Here is a 26,312-nt window from a genome sequence, read left to right as displayed (position 1 = left end):
TAAATAGAAGCCGACGCCAATATTGTTGGGAAAAGGCTAGGCAGATGATGATTAAGGTTGAACAACATTTCTGAACGAAACATCGACATCTGGCAACATTGCGGTCAAGTGACAGAGACAGTTAATTTGTCAATTAATCAAAACGTCAAGTCTTCTCAAATTTGGGAAATAGCGTGTTTTCCTAAATTTCATTGATTTCGTTCACATTACATCTCCTCTGCCTGTTTCAAATGTAAGTATTTTACCCGTACTTTTAAATTTCTAGCCATTAATATGCGCAATAAACTTTAAACGGTATAATTCCGCTGCACTTTAGCAATGACTAGTACATAGTTGAGGTTATTAAAAAATAAAAAATCTTACGCTATGCCAGCGATGCTTTTAAAAAAAGTATTAAGTTTGTTCTCTTTTCCCTACTTTTACTAAAATTATCATGTTTTGTTACCTAACTTAACATTCGATATAACAATATACCTCGAAGTAATTTTTAATGTCTTTGTTTTACTTCTAAAGTACTTCTGTAAAAGTTTCTAAATGTAATCTGATGAACTGTTGAACGCAAAATGTAAAAATATATCGGATTGCATATGAATTGTTAACTTTCAGAGTTAAACATAGACATAAAAAAAATCTTTGAGCTATGTATATTTATTTTAAATACATTTAAGAGTAAATTTTAATGTCTTTTAGCACTCATTCAGAGCGATGGATCTAAAGCATAGTCCTCTCGTTTAAAGCAGGGTGCCATAGCAACATTATTTTCACGTTAATATTTCAACTTTTCATGAAAAGCTGTGGAAATAAAACATAATAAGTTGATGACTAATCTTTTTCTATTTTTATTATAACCAGCTCTTTTACTGTGCCTATGGTTAATCATGCTAGCACTAAAGGAATTTCAGACTAATTTATGCTATATTAGATCTAGACTTCAAGGCTACTTTTTATGATTATGATATTTTTTCAAAGCAAAGTCAGTCTCTTTAGTACCCGCTTATCAACCTTGAAAAATTAACACTTTACATAAGAATCCTTGAATGTTAAGTGTATACTAATTTTGAGTTCATGTTTTAAAAACATCATACTATCTGAGTAACGCCACGGAAATTGGGACTTTTAAGTTTAAATTGTCATCTGCTTAGAGCAAGAAGTTTAAATTTGAAGGGTAATCAACGCCCATGCTTAAATTTTCCTCTGTGCAAATATTGCATGCCCCTTTTTAATGTTTAGAGTTGTATTGCAACATCTTTTAGACATGTCAAATTATGGGTAATCTCTATTAAAATGGTGTCTCTTATATTCCACGAGTTGCTAAGTGTCTAATCTCGAATAAAATATGGATACAAAAAAGTGTTTTATTCAACTTTACCAACAAAACATAGTGAGTGGTGAAGGGCGAGCCTTTTAGGGGATGGTCTTTCATAAACAAAACCCTTAAAAGGTGTTGAATTTCAGCCTTCTTTTAATTAATTACTTTATTCTGATTCACAGATGTCTGGCCGTGAAGGTGGCAAGAAGAAGCCCCTAAAGGCGCCAAAGAAAGAGTCTAAAGACCTTGACGAGGATGACCTAGCCCACAAACAGAAGTTGAAGGAACAGCAAAAGGCCCTACAGGTATAGAGTTTATTTCAATGTTTCTTCTCAAGGTATATATATATTCTGATAGGAAATACTGACACAATCTTGGTTGTAATGATAATTTTATGAGTATAAGTGTTGTGTTCACACTATTTGCAAACTAAATATTTTGTATCATTCATATTTTCACCCTTTATTACATAAAAAAGTTCTTTTGATATCTTTAAGCTTATTTGTTAACAATCGGGACTTAAACGCGATACTATGTATAGTGATTCGTGTTTATAAAAATTGCAAAAAAATTTGAATAGGGTGTTGTAATTTTAACTTAGACGATTGTAGATCAAAAGATTTTTTTTAGTATTATATTTTCCAAAAAAATTAATTATTATTTCGTGTAACAGAGCATTTCTTTTTCTTTTTTAGGAGGCGAAAGCAAAGGCTTCACAGAAAGGTCCTTTAGCGACTGGAGGTATCAAGAAATCCGGCAAAAAGTGACACAACTACTTTTAACTTAACTTATAGGCTATAAATTCTAATGTAAGAATTATTAAAAAGATCTTTGTTGTTTTAATTTGATTTTATATTACAGCATAAACTATGGATATTGACTATCATGTAACTGCGTACTGCCACAATTAGGCCCAAGTAAACGTTTATAACTTACATACATACCAAACTTGTAACATGCATTTTATATAAATAAAACATTTAATATCAATTTACGTTTTGTTTTTGTTGTTAAGGCTGAATGAACTTTTGACCTTTGCTTGTAACATATTTCCCGCCATTAGATTAATGTTTTTCTCGGTGTCTATGTTTTTTTCTGTAAAAGACGAAAAGTTGAGTATTTTGAATAGAAGTGAATCAAGTAAAAAATCCTAGATTGTAGATCTAAGGACTGAAAACTTTTAAGAAAGGTGAGTTTCCCTAACTTATCTACAGACATTATTACGTAATATTAATGTTACCGATTCGAGTTTGTGATTTCTAATATTTTCTACATCTACTGTATGTATTTAAGTGAACATAAACCTATTAATCATAATATCCAAGAAATGAACGACCGTTTACCTGCGCACATTACGGGACGCGGGCGAAACCGCTCGGGAAACGTCTAGTAAATAATAAAGTAAGTATGAAGTTATGATTAACGGTAGGTAAATAAATAGATAAGTGTTAACAAAAAAAACTGCAAGTGTATTTCATGCGGAAAAATTAAAAAAAAACTTTCATGAAAAGTTGAACGAAGTTCTTGCTTGCACCAACATCTGCACTGCGCTGAATTACCTTTTGAAAAAAAAACTATATTTGAGTTAATGATTTGGTAGTTAGGTACCTAAATAGTGTATTAATATCTACTTTACTTATTCCCTGTTTAAGCGAGAAACGTCTGAACAATTATTTTTCTATATTACAGTTAACAATGGACTTTTTTCGTAAATTATTTCCTTCGTCAAAGAAAAATATGATTTCACACTCTGATAGCATACTAACAAGCAAAGATACAAAAAAATATTCACAAGACCATAATATTGACACCATTTTGAGCACAAATAATCTTGAAGATACAAAAAAAGATGCTTCTTTCGGAGAAATGACTGAAAAACCTGATTCTAATAATTCCTTACACTCTGTAGAAGATGTTCCATTAGAAATAAGTCCGAATAATATCAGAACTGATCAGATATTACCTGAATTTAAAGAACCTAATGATATTACACCTGAAATTGCAACATTTAATGAAGATATCGAGAAAAATTGCGATGAAACACCAATCAACGCTGATACTAATTTTCTTGAACCAATTGTTATAGAAACGGATGGATTAATATGTAATAAAGAACCCACAATATTTAATGATAAGGAACTTAAAACAAATGAAGTTTGTTTTCTCAATATAGAAGACGAAACTTTACAATCTCTTAAAGAATTTGAAGAAACTCTAAATAACTATGAAAGCTCCAATAACTTTAGAACCGAATACATCAACCTTGATGATTTTTACGAAATTTTTAATGCATTAGACACTGTAAATAATGATAAGTCGGCAAAAGATCCGATTGATAGCAAAAATAATAATTACGATGACGTAAAGATAATAGAAGACGTTAACGTTTTTGAAGATATCGATGTAATTTCAATAAATTCTTCTACAAAAGATTGTGAAAGCCAAACAGAGGATGTTAAAGAAACCATATACATAAGTTCTGATGCAGACGAAGGGGATACACAAAGTTCTGAATGCGACGGATACAATTCATCTGATTTCGAATTCATTTCTGAAGCAGAGGCTAAATTAGATGGATTAATACTTAATTTCAAAGGAGCTAATCGTCAGAATTCCTCTCACAATATTTCAGAATTTGAAAACGATGAAGGTTTTAACATAGATGAAGTTTTTGACCCATGCGAGGGTCCTTCTGGTCAGAATAGACCAAAAAACCAGTTTGAAGATAGAAGTTATAGGGACAATCATCAGATTCCCATAGGAGATGATTATTTGGCGCTGTTTCAGGGGATCTATAACCCTGTGCTACCGATGTCAGAGATATTTTTCTTGGAGAACAAGTCGGTTAGAACATCGGCTATGAATAGTCAGTATGATGGTATTGGGTTTGTGAAACAACTGGCTCTGAGAAGACAGCAGCCTGATAGTTCGGAGGATGAATGTAAGTTGAGTATACAATAAAAACTTTTTTAGGCTGATTAGCTCCATTTAAATATAACGATAACCAAACTAGCCGTACTCGCCCCCTGTGAATCAAATCGCCGATTTGACAAGTGAAAATAGTTAGTTTGGTTGTCTTTAGTTAATCGGTGCAACTCATCGATGTGTTAAGATTTTTAGATTAAACTTTTAAGTCCTTTTAACCTTTTCACAATCAAGTATGACTCACCCACTTTTCTGAGAACACACATCTACATATACCAATTAACTGCACTACCGAAGTAACTATTAAGTAATCTATGGCACTACCTTCAAATATGAATTCTCAGTATGTAGTAGTAGGGCTAGTGCCTAAGGATTTTAGGATTTGCTCGTTGCACGCTATGACTGGCTTAGTTATTTACTGCTTAGACCTAAGAAGCTTCTAGATTCATACTTAGTTTTTACATTATACTCTGCCGCCTACCTTTGCAAATGCATATTGCAATCAGCTTTTCAAGGGCAACTTGTAAACTTTTAACGAGTTTTTTTTTGTCTCAAATTATTTCTAAATTTTTCATTTGGTTTTTCAGTCGCAGACGAAGCGAAGGAATGTGCAAAACAGATTTTAAAAACTTACCCCAGAGACAATAGGAAGAGAAGACGTAGACACTAGTGTTTTATAAAGTTAATTATTACACACATCACACCCGTTGTGAAACTATTAAGTGGTTGCTAACACTATACTTTGAAGCACGTTTTTTTATTTATAAATTTTATAGATTTTGTACACAAAAACTGTTTTATTTCTTCGACTTTTACTGGCTGACCAATTAGGGACAATGTCCAAAAATGTATGGACCCAAATCGCGGAATCGACTGAAACGACTTATGTTGGGTAAGGCAGAGCAGACATACCCTCAATCTAATACAAGTTTTCGGTAAAACAAACACCAAGTACCTTCTGAAAAAAATCATAACCAATTGAGTATCTTCCATCGTCTCTGAAACCGCGGGAAAACAGCCATTTTTCAAATAAAACAAAATATTCATATACGTAGGTATGTTTATTGTAAATATTTACAATGTAAATTATAGCTAACATTTATCTCTAATATACGTCTAATACAATAAAAAAATGTACTTTATTAACTTTTTTATTCAGTTGTTTCCGAACATGAAATAACAAAAGTTGTAATATTTTGAAAACATCTTACTACGCTTTTAAACGTTCTCAATCTGTGCTGGATAAAAAAAAAACTATAATACCTATTAATTAAAATGTTCTTTTGATACTAAACTAATTTTCTTGTAATTTAAAAAATAGTTCTAATGAAGTTTCAGACTGTGTGAAGGTAAAAAAAACATTTGGATGACACCTGGATTTAAAGTCCGCTTTCGCGCACATGGTGATTAACGCTCATTGATCATACTTCTAAAAGTCTAGTTTAATCAGATAAAATTTTTACGAGATATTTTGGGCTACATATGCAGTTCCATAGAAAAGTAAGTATAAGAAGAAAAACTATAATTTTCACAATATCTGAGTAATTTTCCACTAAAAAGTCAAGTTACAGATCTTATCTCTTCAATAGTAAATTAATAAGGGTGAGTTGCACCATTTAACTATAACGATAACCAAACCATAACCAGCCGTATACTTGCCGCCCATTGGTCACATCGGCGATTTGACAACTGAAAAGGTTCGGTTATCGTTATAACTAAATGGGTGTTACAGAGTCGGAGAGATCAAGATTTTGACATTAAAAAAACAATCACTGTAATTATTGATCCTTAATAAACATGCAGACTTATTATAAAAGAATTTATTTAAAAAAATCTTGACAATACTATTTTGCAACCATTCTATTTTAAAATCAAACCTTTTCTAAAATCTGTCTTGGATTTTCATAACACTATAGATATAATATTACTATTATTTAGTTGAAGTATACAATACATTGCACAAAATTATGTATGCGTCTGACGGGTTTTCTGTGCAATTGACAGTTGCTGTAAGTTAATACAAAAAAAAAATAGGTTTTCCCTAGAAAACTGGCAGCTGTCAACTACACATAGAACTCGGCAACTCAATTTAAAAACTGGGAACGAAAAACCTTTCTTTATACATATAAAAAAAATGCTACATAAATTATGTACCAACGTAATGTTTAGAAGACATTTTCGTACAAATAATGCTTGTTATTCATACTTATTTATGATTATTTCGAATATTTCATAGAAACTTGTTTATACGCTAAATTTTTACATAATAATTTGCGGGTTTACCACTATTCAGCTTGTGGGTGCACTTTTTTATTGTACTTTGTTTGTTTATAAGTAATTTATCTACTAGTAGATTTACTGAAAAACTAGCCTCTGTATGATTATTTGTTATTATTTGTAATGCTCTAGGCAGCTATTAAATAGGTACACGAGAAAATATTTAACAAAACAATATGTAATTATGTTAATTTTACAGATTCTTCAAGAAACTACAGAATTATCGAAATTTATCATTTTATATAATATTAGATTATAAACCATTGCACATTATTTGTACCGCAAAGGTTCCGAAACTACAGAACCGATTTCAAAAATTCTTTCACTGTTGATAAGCTACTACTGTCCCTGTGTAAGTCTCTCTAGATATCCCGAATAGGCTATATTTTATCCGGGTACGGGAAGAAATTCACCCAGGACGCGGGTGAAACAGCACTATAGTATAGTACAATATAAAAATGCACCCACAAACAATAACAAGACCGCACCGCGCGGCCGTTTCGTACAAAAGAAATAAAAAGTCCAATGTTTTATTTAAAAACAAAAAAATCATTTAAAATTTTGACTTTCTCTTTGCTGGAGATCTGGGTGGCGGAGGTTCAGTCTTCTTGCTCTGCAAAACAATTATAAATTTACTAATTACTAAATTGTTATCAAATTTTTGGAGGTGCCTAGATATTTTATCATCGGATATATGTGATATCATTGAGGCGTAAGTTCATCGACTATATAAATGTCAATTTTTCTTAAAACAACTGATTCAAAATTCATTAAAAACAGACAACAGTTGTTTTAAGAAAACTGGCATATATGTTGTCGGTGAATTTGGGCCCTTTGTTTTATAGGTATCAACAAAACTATACGATATTATAAACAATATATTTTTTTAAATCAATTTGTAAAAAATGGAAGACATTGTATGACATGGTATGATTGACATGGTATGCATTTCGAAAATAGTAGACCAGAGACGATATCTGGTTCGAATTCGAAAAAAAAATGTATATTAAAATGTTCTCTCACTTTCATTGGCATATAAATTGAAAATAGCTAATTTCTATAATCATTCTATTAAATTAATTATCATGCGTCTATCTAATACTTGCAGTTTAAGCGAATATATTTAGTTAGTAATTCATTCCGATATATTATGTATTAGTAAACAATTTATAATAAAAAATGTTGTAAGACCACAGATATTTTTTGGAAGCAAATTCTCATAATATTGCCCTTAGTTTTTACTTTACATTTTTAAGTTGAAATTTTTGAGTTTATATACACTCATATTATTTATTTATGAATCTCTTTTAAATTAACTTTGAAGCATCAATTCCTCATAAGGCACTTTTTAAATAATAAATATATCTTTCACGAATAGAAACATATTTTTTTGAGTTGCAGTGTTGATATTGATAATACTGGCAACTTTTAAATAGCACCATCAATATGTAAATAATAATTATCAAATCAAAGATTAATCTAAAAACTAATTTATCATAGGTTTTAATATAAATAATAACTATTAGTATTAAAAATATAAAAATTATTATTAATACTGCTACAGATTTATCGAGTGAAAATTCGTCAAAATATCGATTTTTGACAGAAAAATCTGTCGACACGCTTATAGGAACATGCTTATCTACCTAAAGATTAATTATTTCTTAATTTTCTAAAGGCATTCTAATCAAGCTTTTAATTAATTACTTTATTAAAAAAAGCATTTTAAAAATGTTAGTAATTTTTTTCTAATATTTACTCGCATACGCGTCAAATTGGGTACTTGACTACTTTTTTTGTATTATATACTTCGTGCAAAAATACTATTTTATATAGGGCTGATTTTTAAATCATTAATTAACTTTTATCCGAGGAATAAATATGGCGTTTTGACATATACTAATATAATAAAGAGGAAACATGTTTTTTGTACCGTAAAAGCCCCGAAACTACTGACCCGCATTGAAAAATTCTTTCACTGCTGGAAAGCTACACTCTTCCCGTGTAACATAGGCTATATTTTATCTCAGTACGGGCAGTAGTTCGGGACCGACTCGAGGGGGTGAAACTGCGGAAAAACGGGTAGTTCCTTATACAAAAGGTGCCAAAACGTCAAAAACATATTCTTCAGATAGGATTCAACTGATAATTGAAAAATAGGCCCTTAAAGAATGAAAATATCTGACCCTTTCAGCAATATGTGTACAAAACATCATCATATTACATGGATTCGCCTGTGTCTTATCTGCAAAAATGAAATTCTTCGTTTACTTCTTAAATCAGTTTCGTATTATTAACCGACTTCAAAAAAATTAGGTTCTCAATTTGACCTGTATGTATGTTTGTGTGCGATCATCTCACGTTTGGATGAACCGATTTTGATGTTATTTTCAGCATTGTATTTATCAGGCTAAGGAGGTTTTTGGTATATTATTGAAGTCGGTTCTTAGGAACTATAAAAGTCAAAATAATTTTTAACTACATTAGAAACTATAAGCATAAAATTTAGACATTTATGTTATAAATCCATGCAAAGTATTAATTTAAAATAAGTAACAAAAACTTGGGTAACCTTTTTTTAGATCTCGATTTACAAATTAATTACCTGTTCATAAGTATGGTAAAAATAGTAATATTATAAAGTTTGTTTGTATAATTGAATACGCTAATATCAAGAACTCCTAGACGGAATCAAAAAATTTTTTCAGTGCTAGAAAGCCAATTTATCGAGTAGTTTCCAAGGGACGCGGGTGAAACTTCTTAAGCCATAAATAAATTTGAGCCATATCAACCAATTTACTAGCAATTTAAATCTGTTTATATCCTCATCTGCCTAGCCTTTTCCCAACTGTGTAAGGGTCGGCTTCCAGTTCCATCGGATGCAGCTGAGCACCATAAAAAACTAGTCAAGTACCCAATATAAAAACTATCAAATCAAAGTACAGAAACTAACCTCTCTCGATCGTTTCGCCCTAGGTTCTCCAACTTCCTCCTTTTCCTTAACCTTCTCCACTTTCTCCGCTTCATTCTCCACATTCTTCTCCGTCTCATTCTTCTCCACTTCTCCATTCTCTTCTTTAGACGGTTCTGTGTCTTCTGTTGGACTTTCACTGGGTTTTTCTGGCTCTGGGGCGGTTTCTGGCGTTTTTTCCCGGCTTTCGTTCTGTTTCTCCGTTGCTTCTTCACTTTCTGTGGGTTTTGGTGCTAATTCTTCTTCTTCTGGTGTTGTTTCTGTTTGTGCTTCTGCCTCTGGCTCTTTGTCTTTCTCTTCTTGTTGTAGTTTTCTAGAAGATTGACGTTTGACGGGCTGTTTTGGTGTGTTGTTTGCTGTTTTCTTTGTTTTTGCTGGGGAGAGATATTGTTTGTTATTTGTTTGTTTATTAGGCCTACATTGGTGACAGTGTAATCTTTCAAAATTAAAACAGGGTGAAAATTATATTTTACGGGGTGTGGATGAATGATCATCTTGTTGTGACAAGTATCTCGATGTTATGGGGAGCACGTTAAATTCGTGTGTTCCGATAATCATTTTGACATGATGTGCAGTCGGGTTTCGCGTTGCCTAGGTAACTAAGTTATGGAGATCAGATAGGCAGTCGCTTCATGTGACAGAACAAGCACTAGTATACGTAATTTAGTGTAAGGCCAACATGTACCAAGTAATTATTAAAAGCCACAATCTACATGATTTAATTAAATATTGATAGAAATTCTTATTGGTATTTAAGCAAGGTAAGTTTTGTGAGAAGGTTTTAATAAAATGTACCTGGTGTAGATTTCTTCTTAGCTTTGTCATCGTTCTCTGGTTGTGTGATCTCGAGCTGTTCAGCCTCATTGGCGGCGTCAACGGCTTCTTTCATCGAGTGCATTGTGGGTAGTGACATCTCTGGAAACACAACAATATATTATAGACTTATGCCCATTTTCACCAACAAATACCTAAATTAAGGGATCCCCTAAGAGCATTTACGGAACACTTAATAAGAATTTCGTTTTCACCAAAGTTTAGGTATCCCTTATCCATAGTTATTTATGTCAAAATTGGGAGAGCCCTTATTATAAGTGGCACTTAGATTAAGAGATTGTTGGTGAAAATGGGCATTAGTTTCTGAGAGCGCTTTTACTTTTACTTGCTTCCTTTTCCTTTTTGCAACTACATATCGTACTCAGATAAAAAGTAGCCTATTTGTTTTTCTGACATATAAGCGACTTTTCCAAGGTTTCACCCACGTCTCAGAGGAATTTCTGCTCGTATTGGGATAAAATATAGCCTATGTTACTCAGGGATAGTGTAGCTTTCGAACAGTGAAATAATTTTTTGAATCAGTTCGGAAGTTTCAGTGCCTTTAGTATACAATATTATTAGTACATAATTATAGCTTTTACAGCCAAGTTTAATCAAAGTTCACTCAGTAGTTTTGGCAGAAAGATGAAAAAGATCCATACATACATTCTTTCGCATTTACAGTATTAGAAGAATATAGATTGAATATAAAACTCACCCAAAGGCTCATGAATCATTTCGAGCAACTCATCAGCGCTTAAATTGGATGTAACCTTCTTGAATTTGAGCACGCGGTTTGTGAAATACTCCCAGAACGATAATCCTTCTAGTGGCATGAATAGGTCCTGAAATAAACGACAAACGTTGTTATTAGACTAGGAGGCGTTCAAAACTGCTGGCGGAAGCCAGTCAACTATAATGGTTTTCGATATGTGAATATTGTGTGTCCATCTTAATCGCAAACACTGTTCAAATATCAGAAACTGAAGTTTGGCAAGTGACGATTTTTAAATCTTTGATTTGTAGTAAATAAAAAAAACTAAAACACACGCTAGTCATGTATTTTCATCAGAACTCAGAGCATGTTTTGCAATGCAATATGCCAAATTGTGCATATTGTGGAATAGGATATCTTTAAAATAGATTTTTAATATATGTGTCTACCTTTTCATGATAATTTTTTAAAAGATGAATATATCAAATAAACTTAGTCATGAGATCATGTCACATAAAAGATGTAAAGAATTACTAAGATTCGTTGTGTAGATTTTTACTAAAGATTTTACGGAGAATCATCACTTTTCCTTAACAAGCTACCTTAACTTAGCTACATATTGTACCTTCATCTTCTTATAGAGTGAGTCAGCCTGCTTGCGGATCTTATGCGCCTGCTTGGTGAAGACCAGCGCCGCGCTCTCGGACAGCTCCCAGGAGGGAGTGTTGCCGACATACGCTCGCATGCGCTTGATGGTCTCCAGGCACGTCGGGTGCTTTAGCAGCATCAGGGGTTTTATGTCTAGTTCTGTTGGAAAGAAAATAATAATATTAAGATGACATGTTTTGAATGGTTTCTGGGAGGAAAATACTCCATTTACTTGGATAAAAAGTACCTATGGCAAGTTTCATCAAAATCCATTTATCTGTTTGTAACTTTGTACCAAAATATAAACCAATTTGTAAATGTTAACACCATGCATTTTAATTTTGTCATTTTATTCTCATAATTTTTGTCTGTGATTCTACATGATCTTCCATGTTATTATCGTATTTATTACCTATTGTTTTTAAATAAGAGTAACCATGGAGTTTCTTGCCCGTTCTTCTCCATAGGAAGCTACTTTTGGAATGGGCAACTAGAATCAAACATATTTATAATTTTTGACGGTCATAAGTGCTTGTAAAGGCCTAAATGAAATAAATGATTTGACTTTGACTTCGATGGTAGATTTTATGTGAAAACACGAAAGACAAAGTTACGCATTTATAATATTAACTAGCTTCTGCCAGCGGTTTCACTCGCATCCCGTGAGAACTACTTCCCGTACCGGGAAGCCTATAGCCTATAGCCTTCCTCGATAAATGGGCTATCTAACACTGAAAGAAATTTTCAAATCGGACCAGTAGTTCCTGAGATTAGCGCGTTCAAACAAACAAACAAACTCTTCAGCTTTATAATATTAGTATAGATAAGGATTACTAACCAATTAACTCATCCAACAGTTTGAGGCACATGTCAGTATCTGCCTTGTCTAGAGAAAGGCACGTTTTGATCTTAGCGTCCAGCTCGATCAGCTTCATCTCAGTCTTCAGGAATTGTACGCGGGACTTCTTCTCCTCTGAAAATAATTACAATATTATAAAAGATATTTTAGGCGTAGATATATAATATCTTGAATTTTTGTTTGAAAGCTCAGTTTAAAAATAAAATGCGGCAAAAAATCAATGTAAGTACAATAGTAACCGGGGCTGCGGGATTGTTCGCGCGAGTTACCGCGGCCCTGGTACATAAAAGGCCTACGACGGAACATGACGGTTTTTAGTCAGTAAGAGTCTGACACTCCCTCACCGCTGCTAACCCACAGCGGGAGGGGTCATTTGATGATTTTTGACGTGGTTAAAAAAACCTTTAGATAAGTACCTATCAAATGGAGTATTGTTTTTATCTATTTAGTTTACAAGGTAAGTTAAAATAAAAACTGGTTAAATACCTGTTTCTCTCTCCTTATCAAGTGTAGCCTTTTCCTCGTCTGTGAGGTTCAGATCTGTCACCAGCTGAGCTAATACTGACTGAGTTGTTATGTGACCTTTTTCTGTTGACAAATGACAAAATGTTATTTTAGAGTTGGTGTCAAATAAATACGAACCATGTATTAAATGCATGTGACTAGTTTTTTTTTGTAAATACACTATCTGTTCCCCTAAATCAATAATTTACTAGCTTTCGCCATGTATGATGTAAAACAAAAAAATTGCCTTTCAGAATAAATAAATTATGACTTGGGAACTATGCCGCGCATCTGGATAAAAAGTTTGTATGTATAGATGTGTGTACGTATGAATGTTCATATCTTTTTCACGCGATAAGGACTGGATTTTGATGACACTTGGCAATAATATAACACATAGGCTACTTTTTATCCATGTGTGAAAAGTAGTTTAAACGGGACGCGGGTGAAGTGGTTGTCGGAAGCTAGTAATAATGTATGTAGATAATATAAAATATTTATAGATTAGTAAAGTATATTCAACTTACCTAATTGTAATTTGAGTGTCAACGCGTTAGAAGCGGCCTGTTTATCCCACTGGAGTCTAGAGGCTTCGTTCTTAAAGCTGTTCGGTCTAGACTGGAATAGTTTGATGCCTATATACTGCCCCGATGGTAAGTAAGCTATTAGTATATTCTCTTTTTCTGCGTCCTCTGTGGAAAATGTATTTATTTCTTCATCAAGAAAAAAAAAAAAAAATATTTTCATAATAATAGCCTCCAAGCCGACTGTGGACCACGGCGGCTATTTCTTCTTTAAATATATAATAGTAGATATTGACAATCGAGTGATTTTAGTGAAGCCAAAACTGAAATACATCAGTTGAGTGACTTTTTCACGTATAAGTATAAATGTGCTGCGTTCCTCAACTTCAAAATCTGTATTAACTGCTACAAGGCAATCTAGGAATCGAACCCAGATAAAATTCAGTCGCATAACAAGACCAGTTAAGAGCCTTTTCCCATCTATGTTGAGTTCGGCTTCCAGTCTCACCGGATGCAACTGAGTACCAGTGTGCTACATGGAGCGAGTGCCTATTTGAACTCCTCGACCCAGTTACCCGGGCAGCCCAATACCCCTTAGTACTAGTAAGACTGGTCGTCCGACTTTCTGGCTTCTGACTACCGTAAAAACTGCTAACGATGTTTAAATGACAACCCGGACCTACCAATTTAACGTGCCACCCGAAGAAAGACCAGCTAAGAAATCAAAGACAAATTAAATCAACAAATATTTATATCAACAAAAATTCTACTAAAATTCATAATCAACACTACATATTTAACTTCTTCTTCAAAATACTATTTTCTTTCGGATACATATTTATTATTTTCGTACAAGTATCAATTTCTTCCTCGCTTCTCTCAAATACTTCACCATTTTGGTTTTTCATATATTCCGAGTATTTTAGATTAAATCCTATATCACCATACTCTATGGTCATAGGGACATATTTAACCTTTTTACAGGCATTATTTTTGAAAAGGTCTAAAAAATCATTGCCCTGTGGTATTTTATAGATATCGTTAATAAAACTATTGCAGTCCAAATTCTTGTAAGTTTTACTCAAAGACGTTACAGAGCAAAAAGATTGGTTTTGACTTTGTGACAGATTTTTTACGCTTGAGTTATCTGAATTCTGGGATAGATCTGTAGGTATTATATCTTCATTGTCTAGTATGTTTAAGGAATTTGATATTATACAGCCTAGGATACCTTCCCTCCTCTTTGGCAGCGAAACTTTTTTTTGAAAAGTATTTTCATTTACAATATCTTGTGTATGTGGTATTTCATTAACATATGATACACGATTAATATCTTCGAAAATATTATCATTGTCATATCCAATATTTCCATAGCTATTGTCTACATAATCTACGCTATTTATATTTGAATTAAAAGTCTCATTCAAGGGTTTGGGAAATACATTTTGAGTTGAATCATTTATACTAGTAGTATCCGTAAATTGTGTAAAAGGTACAAAATCATTAGTTTTTGAAGAATTTTCAGTCAAATATTGGGTCAATTGCGAGTTCTGTGTCAAACTTTCATCTGAATAGCCAGTTTTATTCGTATTTACTTCAGTAATGTTATTTTTAACCGGTGGAACAAATTTCTTAGGCTTGGCAGTAGGTTTCTTGTTGTCTTTTTTCAAATTCTTCTGTTTACCAAATGTAGGTATTATTTTGGTTTGGGTAACATTCTGTTCTTTTTCTTTGCTTGAATTTGAATCTAAAAATATGTATAGAACAATCATTAATTATTCTTTTAATAGTAATAAGAATAGGTCTAGATTTCGAAAAAATTTTGCCAGAATCTCTAGAAAACCGACCACCATATAATTTCGCAGTAAAGAGTTGTTTTAAGAAAACTGATGTTTATGAGGTCGGTGAACTAGGGCCTTTGTATATTTTCGAAAGAATTTACACAATAACTCTCAAAATTGAATATTTATTTTTAAAAAGAATGAATTTGCTAGAAAACTACATGTATTTAAAAAGTCTAGCTATGTATTTATATGTATGGTTAGATATATAAAAATGGTTAAAAAATAATTACCTTCACGCATCTCATCATTCTTAGATCCAATATTACTTTCGTAACTTTTCAAACAATCTTCAGTAACGAAATTATCGTCATATTGACTGAATATATCGTCTTTCAAACTAAATTGACTACTTTCACCACTTATATCGTCCATTTCTCATAAAAATTCAATAAAAGTTGATATTTTTCGCTACAAAACTTTTTTTCTTTGTAACTTTCGCGGCAATAATGCATTGTTTGAAAATAGAATTCACTGTGGACGAGTTTTTTTTTTTTTTTTGGTTGCGATGTTTAACATTCAGCCTATTAACAAAGAGGTTAAACACAAAAATAATAGAAAGATATTAATTTTCTTTTTTTAATTTACTTAAAAATATTTCATCTTTTTTGTCATTAGATAAATATATTTGCATGATAAATCTGATATGTTTACTGAGCGCTTCCAATTTCTCATCGGGTACGTCACGAATGAGATCGTTGACCTCTTGGCAAATTGATGTCCTACTTATCTTGGTATCGGTCGTTCCTGAAAACGATACCTTGTTTTATACTCGTATTTAAATAAAGTCGAAATCTACATAATTAGGACTTTCAATTAGAAGATTAATTTATGCTATTGGAACGGTCAACTTTGCGGAAAGGTCAATGAACTCGTTCGATAAACTCAATTCTATTCCGGCCTAAGATTTAGTTTTTTTTTTTTAATTATTTTATCTTATTATTATATTCCTTCGTTATCCGTCTTCCAAAAAAGGAGAAGGTTATCAATTCCATTTTTTTTTGTTTAATAATCATAGCTCCACACGAGTCAATCGATCAAAATATAGGAAACTCTTGTGTTTCGGAAGTCTCGTTAAATTGTACATCTTTAGCAGTCGTTACGGGTATTCAGAAGCCATTAAGTCTGACTACCAGGCTTACCAAGGGGTTACCTAGGTAACTGTTCTGAAGAGGTCAGATTGACGTTGTTTATGGTTGGGAAACAAATATTCTAATGGCGAGATATAATTAAAAGATTCTTACCTGGTTTAAACGGCTCTTTTAAATCTTCTAGCTCTGACTGTAAATAAAGAAAATTATAACTTTAATTAAAAACATAATTTCATAAAGAGAAAATATAAAACCTATATAAAAATTGCTGGCCAAAAATAGGTGCCTATGGAGTTTCTTGCCGGTTCTTCTCCATAAAACCCACTCTTTGGAACCGTGCAACTAGTTTGACGTTTCGAAAGACCTATTATAGGCCTAATTGGAATAAAAAAACCGGCCAAATGTTCATAAAACGGACAAAAAAATCACGTTTGATGTATGGGGGCCCCCCAAAATATTTATTTAATTCTAGTTTTCAGTAATTATTGTTATAGCGGCAACAAAAATACAACATCTGTGAAAATTTCAGCTCTCTAACTATCATCTACCTGGTGACAGACGGACAGACGGACGGACAGAGGAGCGAAAACAATAGGGTCCCGTTTTACCCTTTGGGTATGGAACCCAAAAAATGACTTTGACTTTGATTTCGACTTACCTGTGACACAGCATTGAACTGTTTAACATTCTTCTCTGGCTGTTTATCTTTCTGTTCAGTTTTCTCTTTCTCCTTGTCGGGGGGAGGGGAGGCGCCGCGACGCTTTTTCGGCGCGGGCGAGGGTAATGTCATATTGTCTTCCGTTTGTTCGTCTATGTATCTGTGGGTAAATGGTCATTAATTTTAGGAAAATATTATGAACATGAAAAGAAATTCATGTAGTAGTTACAATTAATTTGTATATGAAACAAATCAAGTCGGGAATCCTACTTATCCTAATCCTAATTACTACTAATATTATAAACGCGAAAGTTTATGAGGATGTTTGTGTATGTTTGTTACTCTTTCACGCAAAAACTACTACTACTACTAAAGGATTTTGACGAAACTTGGCAATTATATGTATAGCTTATCTATAATGTGTACAACGGCCCTTTCGTCTATTGCAGACGATTTATGTGGTGGTGTCTGTGATACAACGCCTTTCATGACTGAACAGACCGATACGTGAGCGACATCTATAATGTATTTATTTATTTATTCGAGTATGGGTCACACTCACAATAATTACTAACAATCATTTTAAGCATCGTGTATGTCCGTCTCAATCGCAAACGCAGTTCAAATCTCAGAAACTGAATTTCGGCACGAGACGATTTTAATCTTTGGATTCTAATTGATACAATGACTTGCTTAAATCATTATAACAGAGGTTACAGAATCCAATCTATACTAAAATTATAAAAAGGAAAAAATAATAGTGATATTTTGTGGTAAATTAATAAAAAATGTTTTCTTCTTTGTAATGGATAAAATAAAAAACTACTGAGCCGATTTTAAAATTTCACCATTCAGGAGGCTACATTATCTGCAAGTAACATCTATGCATATAAAAATTAATCCCACTTTTCGTTGTACATAATTGTATAACTCAAGAACAAGCTCACCTATCCAAACCAAATGTTTAAGCTTTGTTCAGACCATGTAGTAGACGGTTGTGAACCTTGCACAAATCGGTTGAACGATTCTTTATTTGTCACATTTTTTGTAACAAAATGGTGGATTAATATTTATGTTTTAACTCGATACGGGCAGTAGTTCCCACGGAACGCGGGTGAATCAAATCAAATAACTTTATTTTCAGGCTACGTTGGCCCATAGATATATCTATCTATGGGCCAATTAGTCTGTAGGGTATACCCTACAGACTAACATACATATTATATTGTACAAATTGTTAGTATATAAAAAACTAGACATTTTCCCGCGGTTTCACCCGCGTCCTGTGGGAGCTACTGCCCGCACCGGAATAAAATATAGCCTATGTTACTCTCAGATAATATAGCTTTCTAATGGTGAAAGAATATTTTAAATCAGCCCAGTAGTTTTTGAGTTTATCCATTACAACCAAACAAACAAAGTTTTCCTCTTCATAATCTTAGTATAGATAGAAAAACTTAAAACTGTAAGTAGTACTTCACTAGCACTATGTAACTGTGAGGTTCTGTGGCACTTGTCCCCGGAAGCAACGGAACACCATGTCCTGTGGCCAGAAGTTCTCGTCCAACGCGGGTGAAACCGCTGGAAAACGGCTAGTATAATTATCGGCAAGGATATTGAGCCCTGACCTTCACCTGCGCAGAAGTGATTTATTGGTTTATTGCCTTAAGTGTACAGTGCGCAAAGCGATCCCCACTCTTCCGCCGAGAGCTCATTATCCGTGCCGATAACTATATCTAACAACAAGCTAACTCACCTCTTTGGTCGTATCTTCCGTCCACTTCTGCTGACAATCTCCTCGTCCTTCTTCTCGTCATCTTCCTCCTTACCCGGCTCATCCTTCTTGGCCTTGCTGCGAGGAGTCTTGGGCTCTTTCGCAGGCTTGGATGGGGTTTCTTTAGGTTTAACGTCGGTTTTGCCTTTTTTTGTTTGTTTTTGCTGTGGGAAATTAAGTTAATTTGAGATACAGTTGCGTTTTATCATAAAGTAGGGTACTGTAAATATCGTACAGTGAGTTGCATCATTTAAATTATTTTAAATATAACAATAAGCAAACACACAGACAGTTGATTATAAAATATTGTTTTACATACCTTTCCTTCATCTATGACCAAGTTTCCAGTGTCATCTGAGTCTTCAACTGCCGTGTCATTCTGAGTAGCATTGAGGGTAGTCTGGAAAAAATAATGTCTTTGAAATAAAAAGGAAAAAACAGACACGTAATATTGTAAGCCTATTTATTTTTACTTTTTCTCTACTGTTTCCCTTTCTGCTGTATTGTTAATTTATTTTTTGTTATTATGCATGCCATGTGCTTGCGCAGAATATTTTTTTTTCTACTTCTGATTCCTGCTAATCATTAGTTTTAATATTATTCTACAACATGTTCTAATTAAGATTATAAACTTGAATTCATCGCCATCTTCGCTGACATAAAAAGCAGCCATTTATTTACCTGAATGTAACAAAGGCAGAACAACTATCTTTGAAATTAAGTGGAGTTTCAGCTACCAGCAGTCAGTATTTTAAAAGTTATAGAACTTACGTCATCAGCCATAGTATCGTCGGCAGCGGTGGTGTCGACCGCGGTGTCATCCATGGTGTCATTTGTCGTGGAGTCATTTGCAGAGTCGTTTGTTGAAGATTCAGCTGGTGGTACCTGCATTTTAATATGAATGTTTTTTTTATACGATATATTATTCATAAAAGGCGTCGAATTGGTACCTCTGTGAAGCCGTATTTATAATACCAAGGCCATGTACCGCTATTTATATTGAGCAAAAAAATTTATCACATTGATTGACAGTTGCCATTGATTTACAATTTATTGTGGAAAAAAACTTGGATTAAAGTCTCTGTCATTCATTGCCTCTGATGAAGTTGTCAGGTCTGCTTTTATTGCTCTCCGGTGGTATGATTGCCGTCCAATCGCGCTACGAGAGTGAAGGAATAGAGACTGTCACATGTGTCTGTGCTTATGCTTGTGCACTATATTATATTCTGCGCAGCTGGCTGATCTCCTTCGACAACAGACACCATGGCCCAAAATCAAAATGAAGAGAAAAATTCTACGATACTAAAATAAATGCAAGAAACCTAGGCTCTTACCTCCATAGGAACTCCTATAACTTGCTCAAGCGGCACATTATTAGCGAAGTCATGTTCTATCTGCTTCACTCCATCGTTGAAGTCTCGTCGCTTCACGTTCTTAGTCAGAAACTTATCTTTGTTCTCTGCATAGTCAAATATCATGGCGGGGGACAGATTTGCTCTGAAAAATAATGTATAAAATAAATATCACTATTTTATGCTACTTTTTCTTCCTTGTGTGTTTACTGTGTACATAGATGGTGAAATAAAAATATTTCAAAAAAATAACTGAATGATTAACAGAATCTAAGCCAATAAAGTTAATGTTTTTACAATAACTATAGTTTTCCTTAGATAAGAATTTAGATACATATATTTTATGGAAATAATGTTGCTATTCAAATTCACTTATTTCTGATAACATGATTATCATGCATTTGAAATAAAATACATACAATACAAAAACATTCAAATTACTTGCTTAGTAAGGGACAATCTATAGCAGATATATAGTTTAGTCTAGTTTTATAGATATAGTCTAGTTTTCAGAATTAAATTGCTAGACATTATAAAATTAGTCACTTACGTCTCTCCCGTTCCATAGAAATATACAAAGTATTTCTTCCCATTTGCTTTCTGGACCTGAAATCAAAATTTAAAATTTTTAACACTGTTTCAGGGAAGCTTATTTAGGGCAAAACCAAAATGATGAATTTTCCCTACTTATAATGTAGTAGAGAATGTGTGTTTTCTGAACTATGATATTATTTCCTTATTATGTAAGCAAATAACTTATTTTGTATTATTATCAGCATTTAAATTGAATAAAAAAGAAAGCATAAGCAGTCGAGGCAGAAAAATTAATTCTACAACAAGCTTTAACAGGAAAAAACTATGTAGTTTATTAATTTGTTTACTTTGTAAGAAGATCAATTAGCAAGTTGCTTTTTCATAACTAAAATAAGAGACCAAAAAAATTTGGTGACAAAACTAGACAGATAATTTTTATTATTGTCAATATTTTTATTTACCTATCATAATAAAAATACAAAATAATCTGAAGATTAGATACAATAATAGTGCAATAAAGATTTAATCATTGTTCAATTGACAAAAGATGAACAAATGCTTTCAAATGAGTGCTTCATACAAGTGACAATCAATTATTATAATGGTGACAAAATTTTATCTATTACATACACTATCTTTTTGTTATAAAGTACTAATTATTTGTATTAGAAGCTTAAGGAATACGAGTCAAGTACAAAAACGTAAAAACCCCAACTGAATTATAACAAATCAGTCATTAAATGATATTAAAACAATGTTATCAGTTTTCAGTGATCTGTTGCTATGTCAATATTAAAAATGTAAATTCTGTGGATAATATCGGCGCTATTTGCTTTGTGAGACCTTGGGGCTGTGCGAAGGCGTCGGGACCGCTACACAACATGTCTTCCCGCGCTCCAACCCAATTAGAACACAAAGACTCCAGCTTTTACATTTTAACACACAATGACAGCAATATAACTGATATTTCACACTCACCCGGGCTGGCCATGCTGGATATCCTTTTACTTTAGCGAAGATAAAGTCGCCAGATTTGTATTCTCTTACTTTTTTGCCCATTTTCAATGAACGCCGATGTTATGCTTAATGTATTCTTGCTATTCCCAACTGCTCACTGCGTTTTCACAGAAACTGGAAACTAAACGATATTGTACCGGTGATTTTTATTTATTTAATAAAGCATTTGTTGTGAATATTCTGTAATTATTTAGCTTATTCATAAAGACGCCAAGATAAGTAATAACCTATAAAAAAATTCTTACCGCGGCAACGAATTGACGGTAAAGAAATAAACATGGCGTTTGTTGGTGTTCCTATATGAAATTATTAAATATCTACCATTTTTACATTTTTATTTCGTTCGTAAATATTTATTAAAACAATACAATGAACGATGCGGAGTTATTAGTTAAAATTCATTCATCATTATTTTGAACTAAAACAGTTAAAATATATTATTTGATAGTAGCATACTTAGCTAGATCTGAAGACGCCCCAAAACTGGGAGGGATGTAGTGGTCAAAGATATGAAGAAGTGCCAGGTGTCCGAGAGCGACGTCATGAGATCGAAATGAAGGGAATAATCAGGAAAGCTGACCCTTTAACTATCCAGTTATAGAAGGAAAAGAGAAAGAGCAGTCATGGCTTGATGCCCTCTAGGTTCTTACTGCATTGGCGAATGTAGTTTCATGTAATTACCGTTCGTTTATCAAGCAACGATTAAAAAAATTAAAAGATATTCAAAAACATTGCGCCTACATTTACTTGCATTTCAAATCACGATTTGCTGTGTGTGCCAATAGGTGCCGATAATAACCCTATCCACCCACTTAATTCTATTGTCTATACACAAAATATTTTAATTTTTAATTTGCAACCCAGTTACTATGAGTGGTCGTGTCAGACGGATGCTTCGGGCGAGCATTTTCGCGTAAACTAATTGATTTCTTCTAATTAAATTATAGTGAATCATTGTGTTAGCGATGCAAGTGTGATGTGAGCCATGCAAATTAATATTGTGCAAACATTTAACCGAGAGACGTTAAAATAGGGGATGTAAAAGAAAAAATAAAAATGGCTTCAGGAGATTCTGATCATATAGAAGTTATGGACACTTCAGCAGCTAAAAAGTCTGATAACGCGACTGGACCTTCGGGCGCGGACGAAGATGGTAGTGCATTTCTAAATCTAATAATACAACGCATTCCATTGTTGTAATCCCATTGTAACAAGATAATAGCGTAGTCAACGGTGACGATTTTCACAAAGCTGATCGGCCCATTTTTCTTCTTTGCAGACCGAGACAAGAGTTCAATCGCCGAGAAAAATGCACCGTACGACGTAAGTGATGCATTTATTTGTTATTATAGTGACAATTTCATTCATAAACGCGTGAAAACTTGGAAATATTGTGGAGAAAGTGCTGTGGAGAGTGGCTAAATGACTACTAGTAATTAACATGCAAGATTCATTAACAATTACTTGGTGAGAAACTGCAAACTATTACAATTGTGCTTACAATATAATTATCGGAACGCGTAGACGCAAATTCTTCACATTAACGCGCGTAATTTTAATTAAAAATACCATTAGTGAGAACGAAAACACCAGTCTCTTAAAACAGTGTCATGTCGAAATTTCGATCAAAATGTGTCAAGCAGTTTTTGGGTTGTGTCACCAGACATATGTTTTTGATTGTAACATAATTAAGATAAGGTGTGTTACATCATAGAGGTATTTTGTTTTAATCTTTATACCATAAACAATCACACAGATATGTATTTTTTTCATATCTGGCTTCAAATATTTATTTTAGCTAGTCAGAGGCCCTTTCTACCCTTTTGAGATAAATTACTACAAAACAATACTCATTAGAATTAATTATATAAAATAAAACTTCATGAAATGTGGGTTTTAATGTAAGAAGTAAATAACTTGTTATAATATAAAAATACTGACCTACATTGGGCCAAACTTTGACTCCCATAATCTACCTGTTATCTTGCCACTTTAAATTTGATCATAATAATTATGTATTCAAAGTACACATTTGTGTCACACATTTTAAATAAATAAAAAAATTTCTTGTACAAAAAATATAGCTTCCTCGACATAACAATGTTTTTATATTGATACTTGAAATATTTTACAATGGCTTGACCAATTCTTTTTTTTAAGCCAAAGTCAAAATCATTTATTAAAGTAGGCTAATACGATTAGCACTTTTTAACATCAAAATTACAAAAAATGACAGCACCCCAAAAACGCCCCCCTTTCACCACTTCCTTGTGTTATGGCTGGAAAGAAGAAGCGGTGAAGAACAAACTTCCCAGCAACACAGCTAGGAATTTAGGTTTATTTGTCTAACTCTAAAATGATGTCTAAATACATACAGACATATGATAAGTCTTTTCAGGAAAAATTTCGAGTACATACCTAATAAAAAAATAAAGAAAGTAATAAAAACAGTTTAACCATCTGTGTTTTATGCTATCAATTATTTACAATCGACAAATGCTTATCAAAAGTTTAGGCTAAAAATAACTTGCAAAATCTAATCCTACTTAATGTAAAGTAGTTATTTATAGATTCTAATCTAAATATTTTTTTCACATAATCTATTTTGTTAAAATGTTTTCTGTACTACTGCTGTACTATATACCACTACTGGACTATAGAGTCTGAAATCAGCAACCCGCATTGAACAAGAGTGGTGATTAATGCTCAATCATTCTCCGTGTGAGAGGAGGCCGCAGCCCAGCAGTGGGACGATACTAAGGCTGTAACAGTAACAGTATGACATATGGACATTTTAAAGCACTACAACTTATTCCACACTCTCTGTAGGGTACATGATTAATTCCTGTGCCAAAACGAAATATAGCTAAAGACACTGAAACAGGCTTTCTATCAGTTAAATAATTTTTAAATTCTTTTCTCTTCCAAACATCCTCCTTCCCCAATTTTATTTGGGGTCGGCGCAATATGTCATTCCCTTCCATTTTCCCCTGTCACTCGTCATACTGACACTCACTCCCTTCCTATTCATGTCATCTTTCAGGCAGCAGTTCCAAAGATTACTGCTTACAAACTTAGAATACAAGTATAAATTATAGAAAAGTAGGTTAGATAACCATGAGTATTTCTACTCTAGTCAATAGCCATTTAAAAACAAAATTGGCAAATTAGATCAGAGATAATAATATTAATATCATGTTATCTAAACAGATTATTTCATAACTGATATGACTCAGTTTCAAGTGTTAGGAATTTTCACATCTTGATTAATCTTTATAGTAATTATAAGTGATGTCATAAATAACTTAACGTTTTGATTACCTATCTACTGTATAATTTATTGCTTTTTCTAGTAGTTTTTTCTGATCTATTTGAATTTATTACTGGACTGAGTTTTACTATATTTATTGCTGTACTGAACTGCTCTGGTATATTTTTTCTTTGAGGTGAAACATAATCAGATGATCAATTAGGGTGTTAGTCCCTTCCTGACTAAAGCCATCACGTTCCTTCTGGAGCCCTTTGTGTTATTTAATCCATTATTTACCATCCACCTTGTATAATTAATGAATAAATAATAAACTTAAAAAAACAAAGTAGTGAGTCAGAAACAAAATAAACAATTCAGGGTACTGCAATATCCATATAGAACCAAAAGGACCCCAAAAATATCAGTGGTTAAACAGTACATAAGTATCCAAATTATCCATGGGTTTCAACCCACCTATTATTTTGACTTTCACTCAACATGGTAACTATCATACTGGTATTTATTAAAGGCAATTTTCTGCATCGGTTTTGTGTGACATAATATTTTTTATGTAATGATAATAAACTGGTTTAAATCCCATATGATGCAAAGTCCATATTAAAGATATGACGTTACATTAAGTGTGGTTTGGCGGTTTTTTCTTTCAGCATATGTAATAACTAGCTGTTCGCTTAGATTTTACCCAGGACCCGGGAGAACTACTTCCCGCAACCGGGTAATAACGGACAGACAGAAAGAGTTACTTTCGCATTTATATGTATTATGTGAGGATAATGAGTGGGGTTACCATATCTAAAATCGACCATCCAAAGCAAGAAATTCGAAATCCCCAGATTTGGGTCCGACTCGGATTTTTCAGTTTTTATTCAACTAGGTACGGAGGGGCGTTTTGGGGTGGCTCGCTTTACTTTAAAACTTTAAAATCCGGACTTTCGGACCTTCTCAAGTGGAAATAAATCGGAAAACCCGGACATAATGATAAGGACTACGAAATTCTTCGACTCTAAAATCCAAATGGCTAAAGAAGAAACTCGTATCGCTTTTAGTCAGTTAGTTTGACTTGCATGAGTTCCTCCCGCCTCCCAAGTAGGAGTAATATCATGATGTTCTATATCATTACAAACTTAATTAAGAACACTACCGACTAATGCACCTTTCAAACAAAAAACAGAAATGGTTCTTTCGTTCGAGAGTTCGGGACATATGCACACATTGACACGTCAAACTTA

The 26,312-nt window shown here is 33.1% G+C and overlaps 5 protein-coding genes across 7 annotated transcripts in view; 3 read left to right on the top strand and 2 right to left on the bottom strand.

The window, feature by feature from the left end:
* Positions 1-70: 70 nt before the first annotated feature.
* On the top strand, positions 71-2,303 carry LOC110384671 (translation machinery-associated protein 7 homolog). Its single transcript, XM_021346079.3, has 3 exons — positions 71-232; positions 1,492-1,614; positions 2,005-2,303. Exons 2-3 carry the CDS (start codon positions 1,492-1,494, stop codon positions 2,074-2,076), a joined length of 195 nt encoding a protein of 64 aa, XP_021201754.1. The 5' UTR covers positions 71-232; the 3' UTR covers positions 2,077-2,303.
* Positions 2,304-3,148: 845 nt separating this feature from the next.
* Positions 3,149-5,060, top strand: LOC110384670 (uncharacterized). The gene is made up of 2 exons (XM_064042239.1): positions 3,149-4,250; positions 4,822-5,060. Exons 1-2 carry the CDS (start codon positions 3,176-3,178, stop codon positions 4,902-4,904), a joined length of 1,158 nt encoding a protein of 385 aa, XP_063898309.1. The 5' UTR covers positions 3,149-3,175; the 3' UTR covers positions 4,905-5,060.
* A 216-nt stretch (positions 5,061-5,276) lies between these two features.
* Positions 5,277-22,149, bottom strand: LOC110369604 (PC4 and SFRS1-interacting protein). 3 transcript variants are annotated; one of them, XM_064042042.1, is made up of 17 exons: positions 22,058-22,149; positions 21,774-21,933; positions 20,812-20,867; positions 20,244-20,406; positions 19,681-19,794; positions 19,229-19,309; positions 18,892-19,073; positions 17,136-17,295; positions 16,631-16,667; positions 13,549-13,713; positions 13,004-13,105; positions 12,497-12,631; positions 11,636-11,817; positions 11,014-11,140; positions 10,278-10,397; positions 9,465-9,856; positions 5,277-7,124 (listed from the first exon to the last, which is right to left on the bottom strand). In XM_064042042.1, exons 2-17 carry the CDS (start codon positions 21,852-21,854, stop codon positions 7,065-7,067), a joined length of 2,157 nt encoding a protein of 718 aa, XP_063898112.1. In that variant the 5' UTR covers positions 21,855-21,933; positions 22,058-22,149; the 3' UTR covers positions 5,277-7,064. The 3 variants fall into 3 exon arrangements, with proteins under 3 accessions (XP_063898112.1, XP_063898113.1, XP_063898114.1); XM_064042043.1 differs by having other exon boundaries at positions 21,774-21,926; positions 22,058-22,139; XM_064042044.1 differs by lacking the exon at positions 22,058-22,149 and adding an exon at positions 8,698-8,756 and having other exon boundaries at positions 21,774-22,051.
* LOC135118857 (uncharacterized protein DDB_G0283697-like) lies at positions 14,334-15,874 on the bottom strand. The gene is made up of 2 exons (XM_064041910.1): positions 15,568-15,874; positions 14,334-15,279 (listed from the first exon to the last, which is right to left on the bottom strand). Exons 1-2 carry the CDS (start codon positions 15,759-15,761, stop codon positions 14,334-14,336), a joined length of 1,140 nt encoding a protein of 379 aa, XP_063897980.1. The 5' UTR covers positions 15,762-15,874.
* A 496-nt stretch (positions 22,150-22,645) lies between the features above and the next one.
* Positions 22,646-26,312, top strand: part of LOC110384607 (phosphatidylinositol 4-phosphate 5-kinase type-1 alpha) — a 60,290-nt gene continuing 56,623 nt past the window's right edge. The window contains exons 1-2 of the mRNA XM_064041947.1: positions 22,646-22,965; positions 23,092-23,135. Of these exons, the coding sequence (XP_063898017.1) occupies positions 22,869-22,965; positions 23,092-23,135 (141 nt within the window). The 5' untranslated portion in view covers positions 22,646-22,868. The remainder of the gene's footprint in view (positions 22,966-23,091; positions 23,136-26,312) is intronic.

Source organism: Helicoverpa armigera, chromosome 27, assembly GCF_030705265.1.
Source record: "Helicoverpa armigera isolate CAAS_96S chromosome 27, ASM3070526v1, whole genome shotgun sequence".
In the NCBI taxonomy this organism is placed as follows: Eukaryota; Metazoa; Arthropoda; class Insecta; order Lepidoptera; family Noctuidae; genus Helicoverpa; species Helicoverpa armigera.
Note: the sequence above shows the minus strand (reverse complement) of the source record. Positions and strands in the feature narration are given on the sequence as shown.

Bases quoted from the DNA above. Each gene is read 5' to 3' on its own strand.
- LOC110384671 (XM_021346079.3), top strand. From the start codon at position 1,492: ATGTCTGGCCGTGAAGGTGGCAAGAAGAAGCCCCTAAAGGCGCCAAAG. The intron at 1,615-2,004 runs GTATAGAGTTTA...TTTCTTTTTTAG, and splicing joins AACAGCAAAAGGCCCTACAG to GAGGCGAAAGCAAAGGCTTC.
- LOC110384670 (XM_064042239.1), top strand. From the start codon at position 3,176: ATGACTGAAAAACCTGATTCTAATAATTCCTTACACTCTGTAGAAGAT. The intron at 4,251-4,821 runs GTAAGTTGAGTA...TTGGTTTTTCAG, and splicing joins TGATAGTTCGGAGGATGAAT to TCGCAGACGAAGCGAAGGAA.
- LOC135118857 (XM_064041910.1), bottom strand. From the start codon at position 15,761: ATGGACGATATAAGTGGTGAAAGTAGTCAATTTAGTTTGAAAGACGAT. The intron at 15,280-15,567 runs GCTAGACTTTTT...TTCAAATTCAAG, and splicing joins ACCATACATATAAATACATA to CAAAGAAAAAGAACAGAATG.
- LOC110369604 (XM_064042042.1), bottom strand. From the start codon at position 21,854: ATGGGCAAAAAAGTAAGAGAATACAAATCTGGCGACTTTATCTTCGCT. The intron at 19,795-20,243 runs GTAAGAGCCTAG...ATTAAAATGCAG, and splicing joins TTATAGGAGTTCCTATGGAG to GTACCACCAGCTGAATCTTC. The intron at 10,398-11,013 runs GTGAGTTTTATA...TTGTGTTTCCAG, and splicing joins AATGATTCATGAGCCTTTGG to AGATGTCACTACCCACAATG.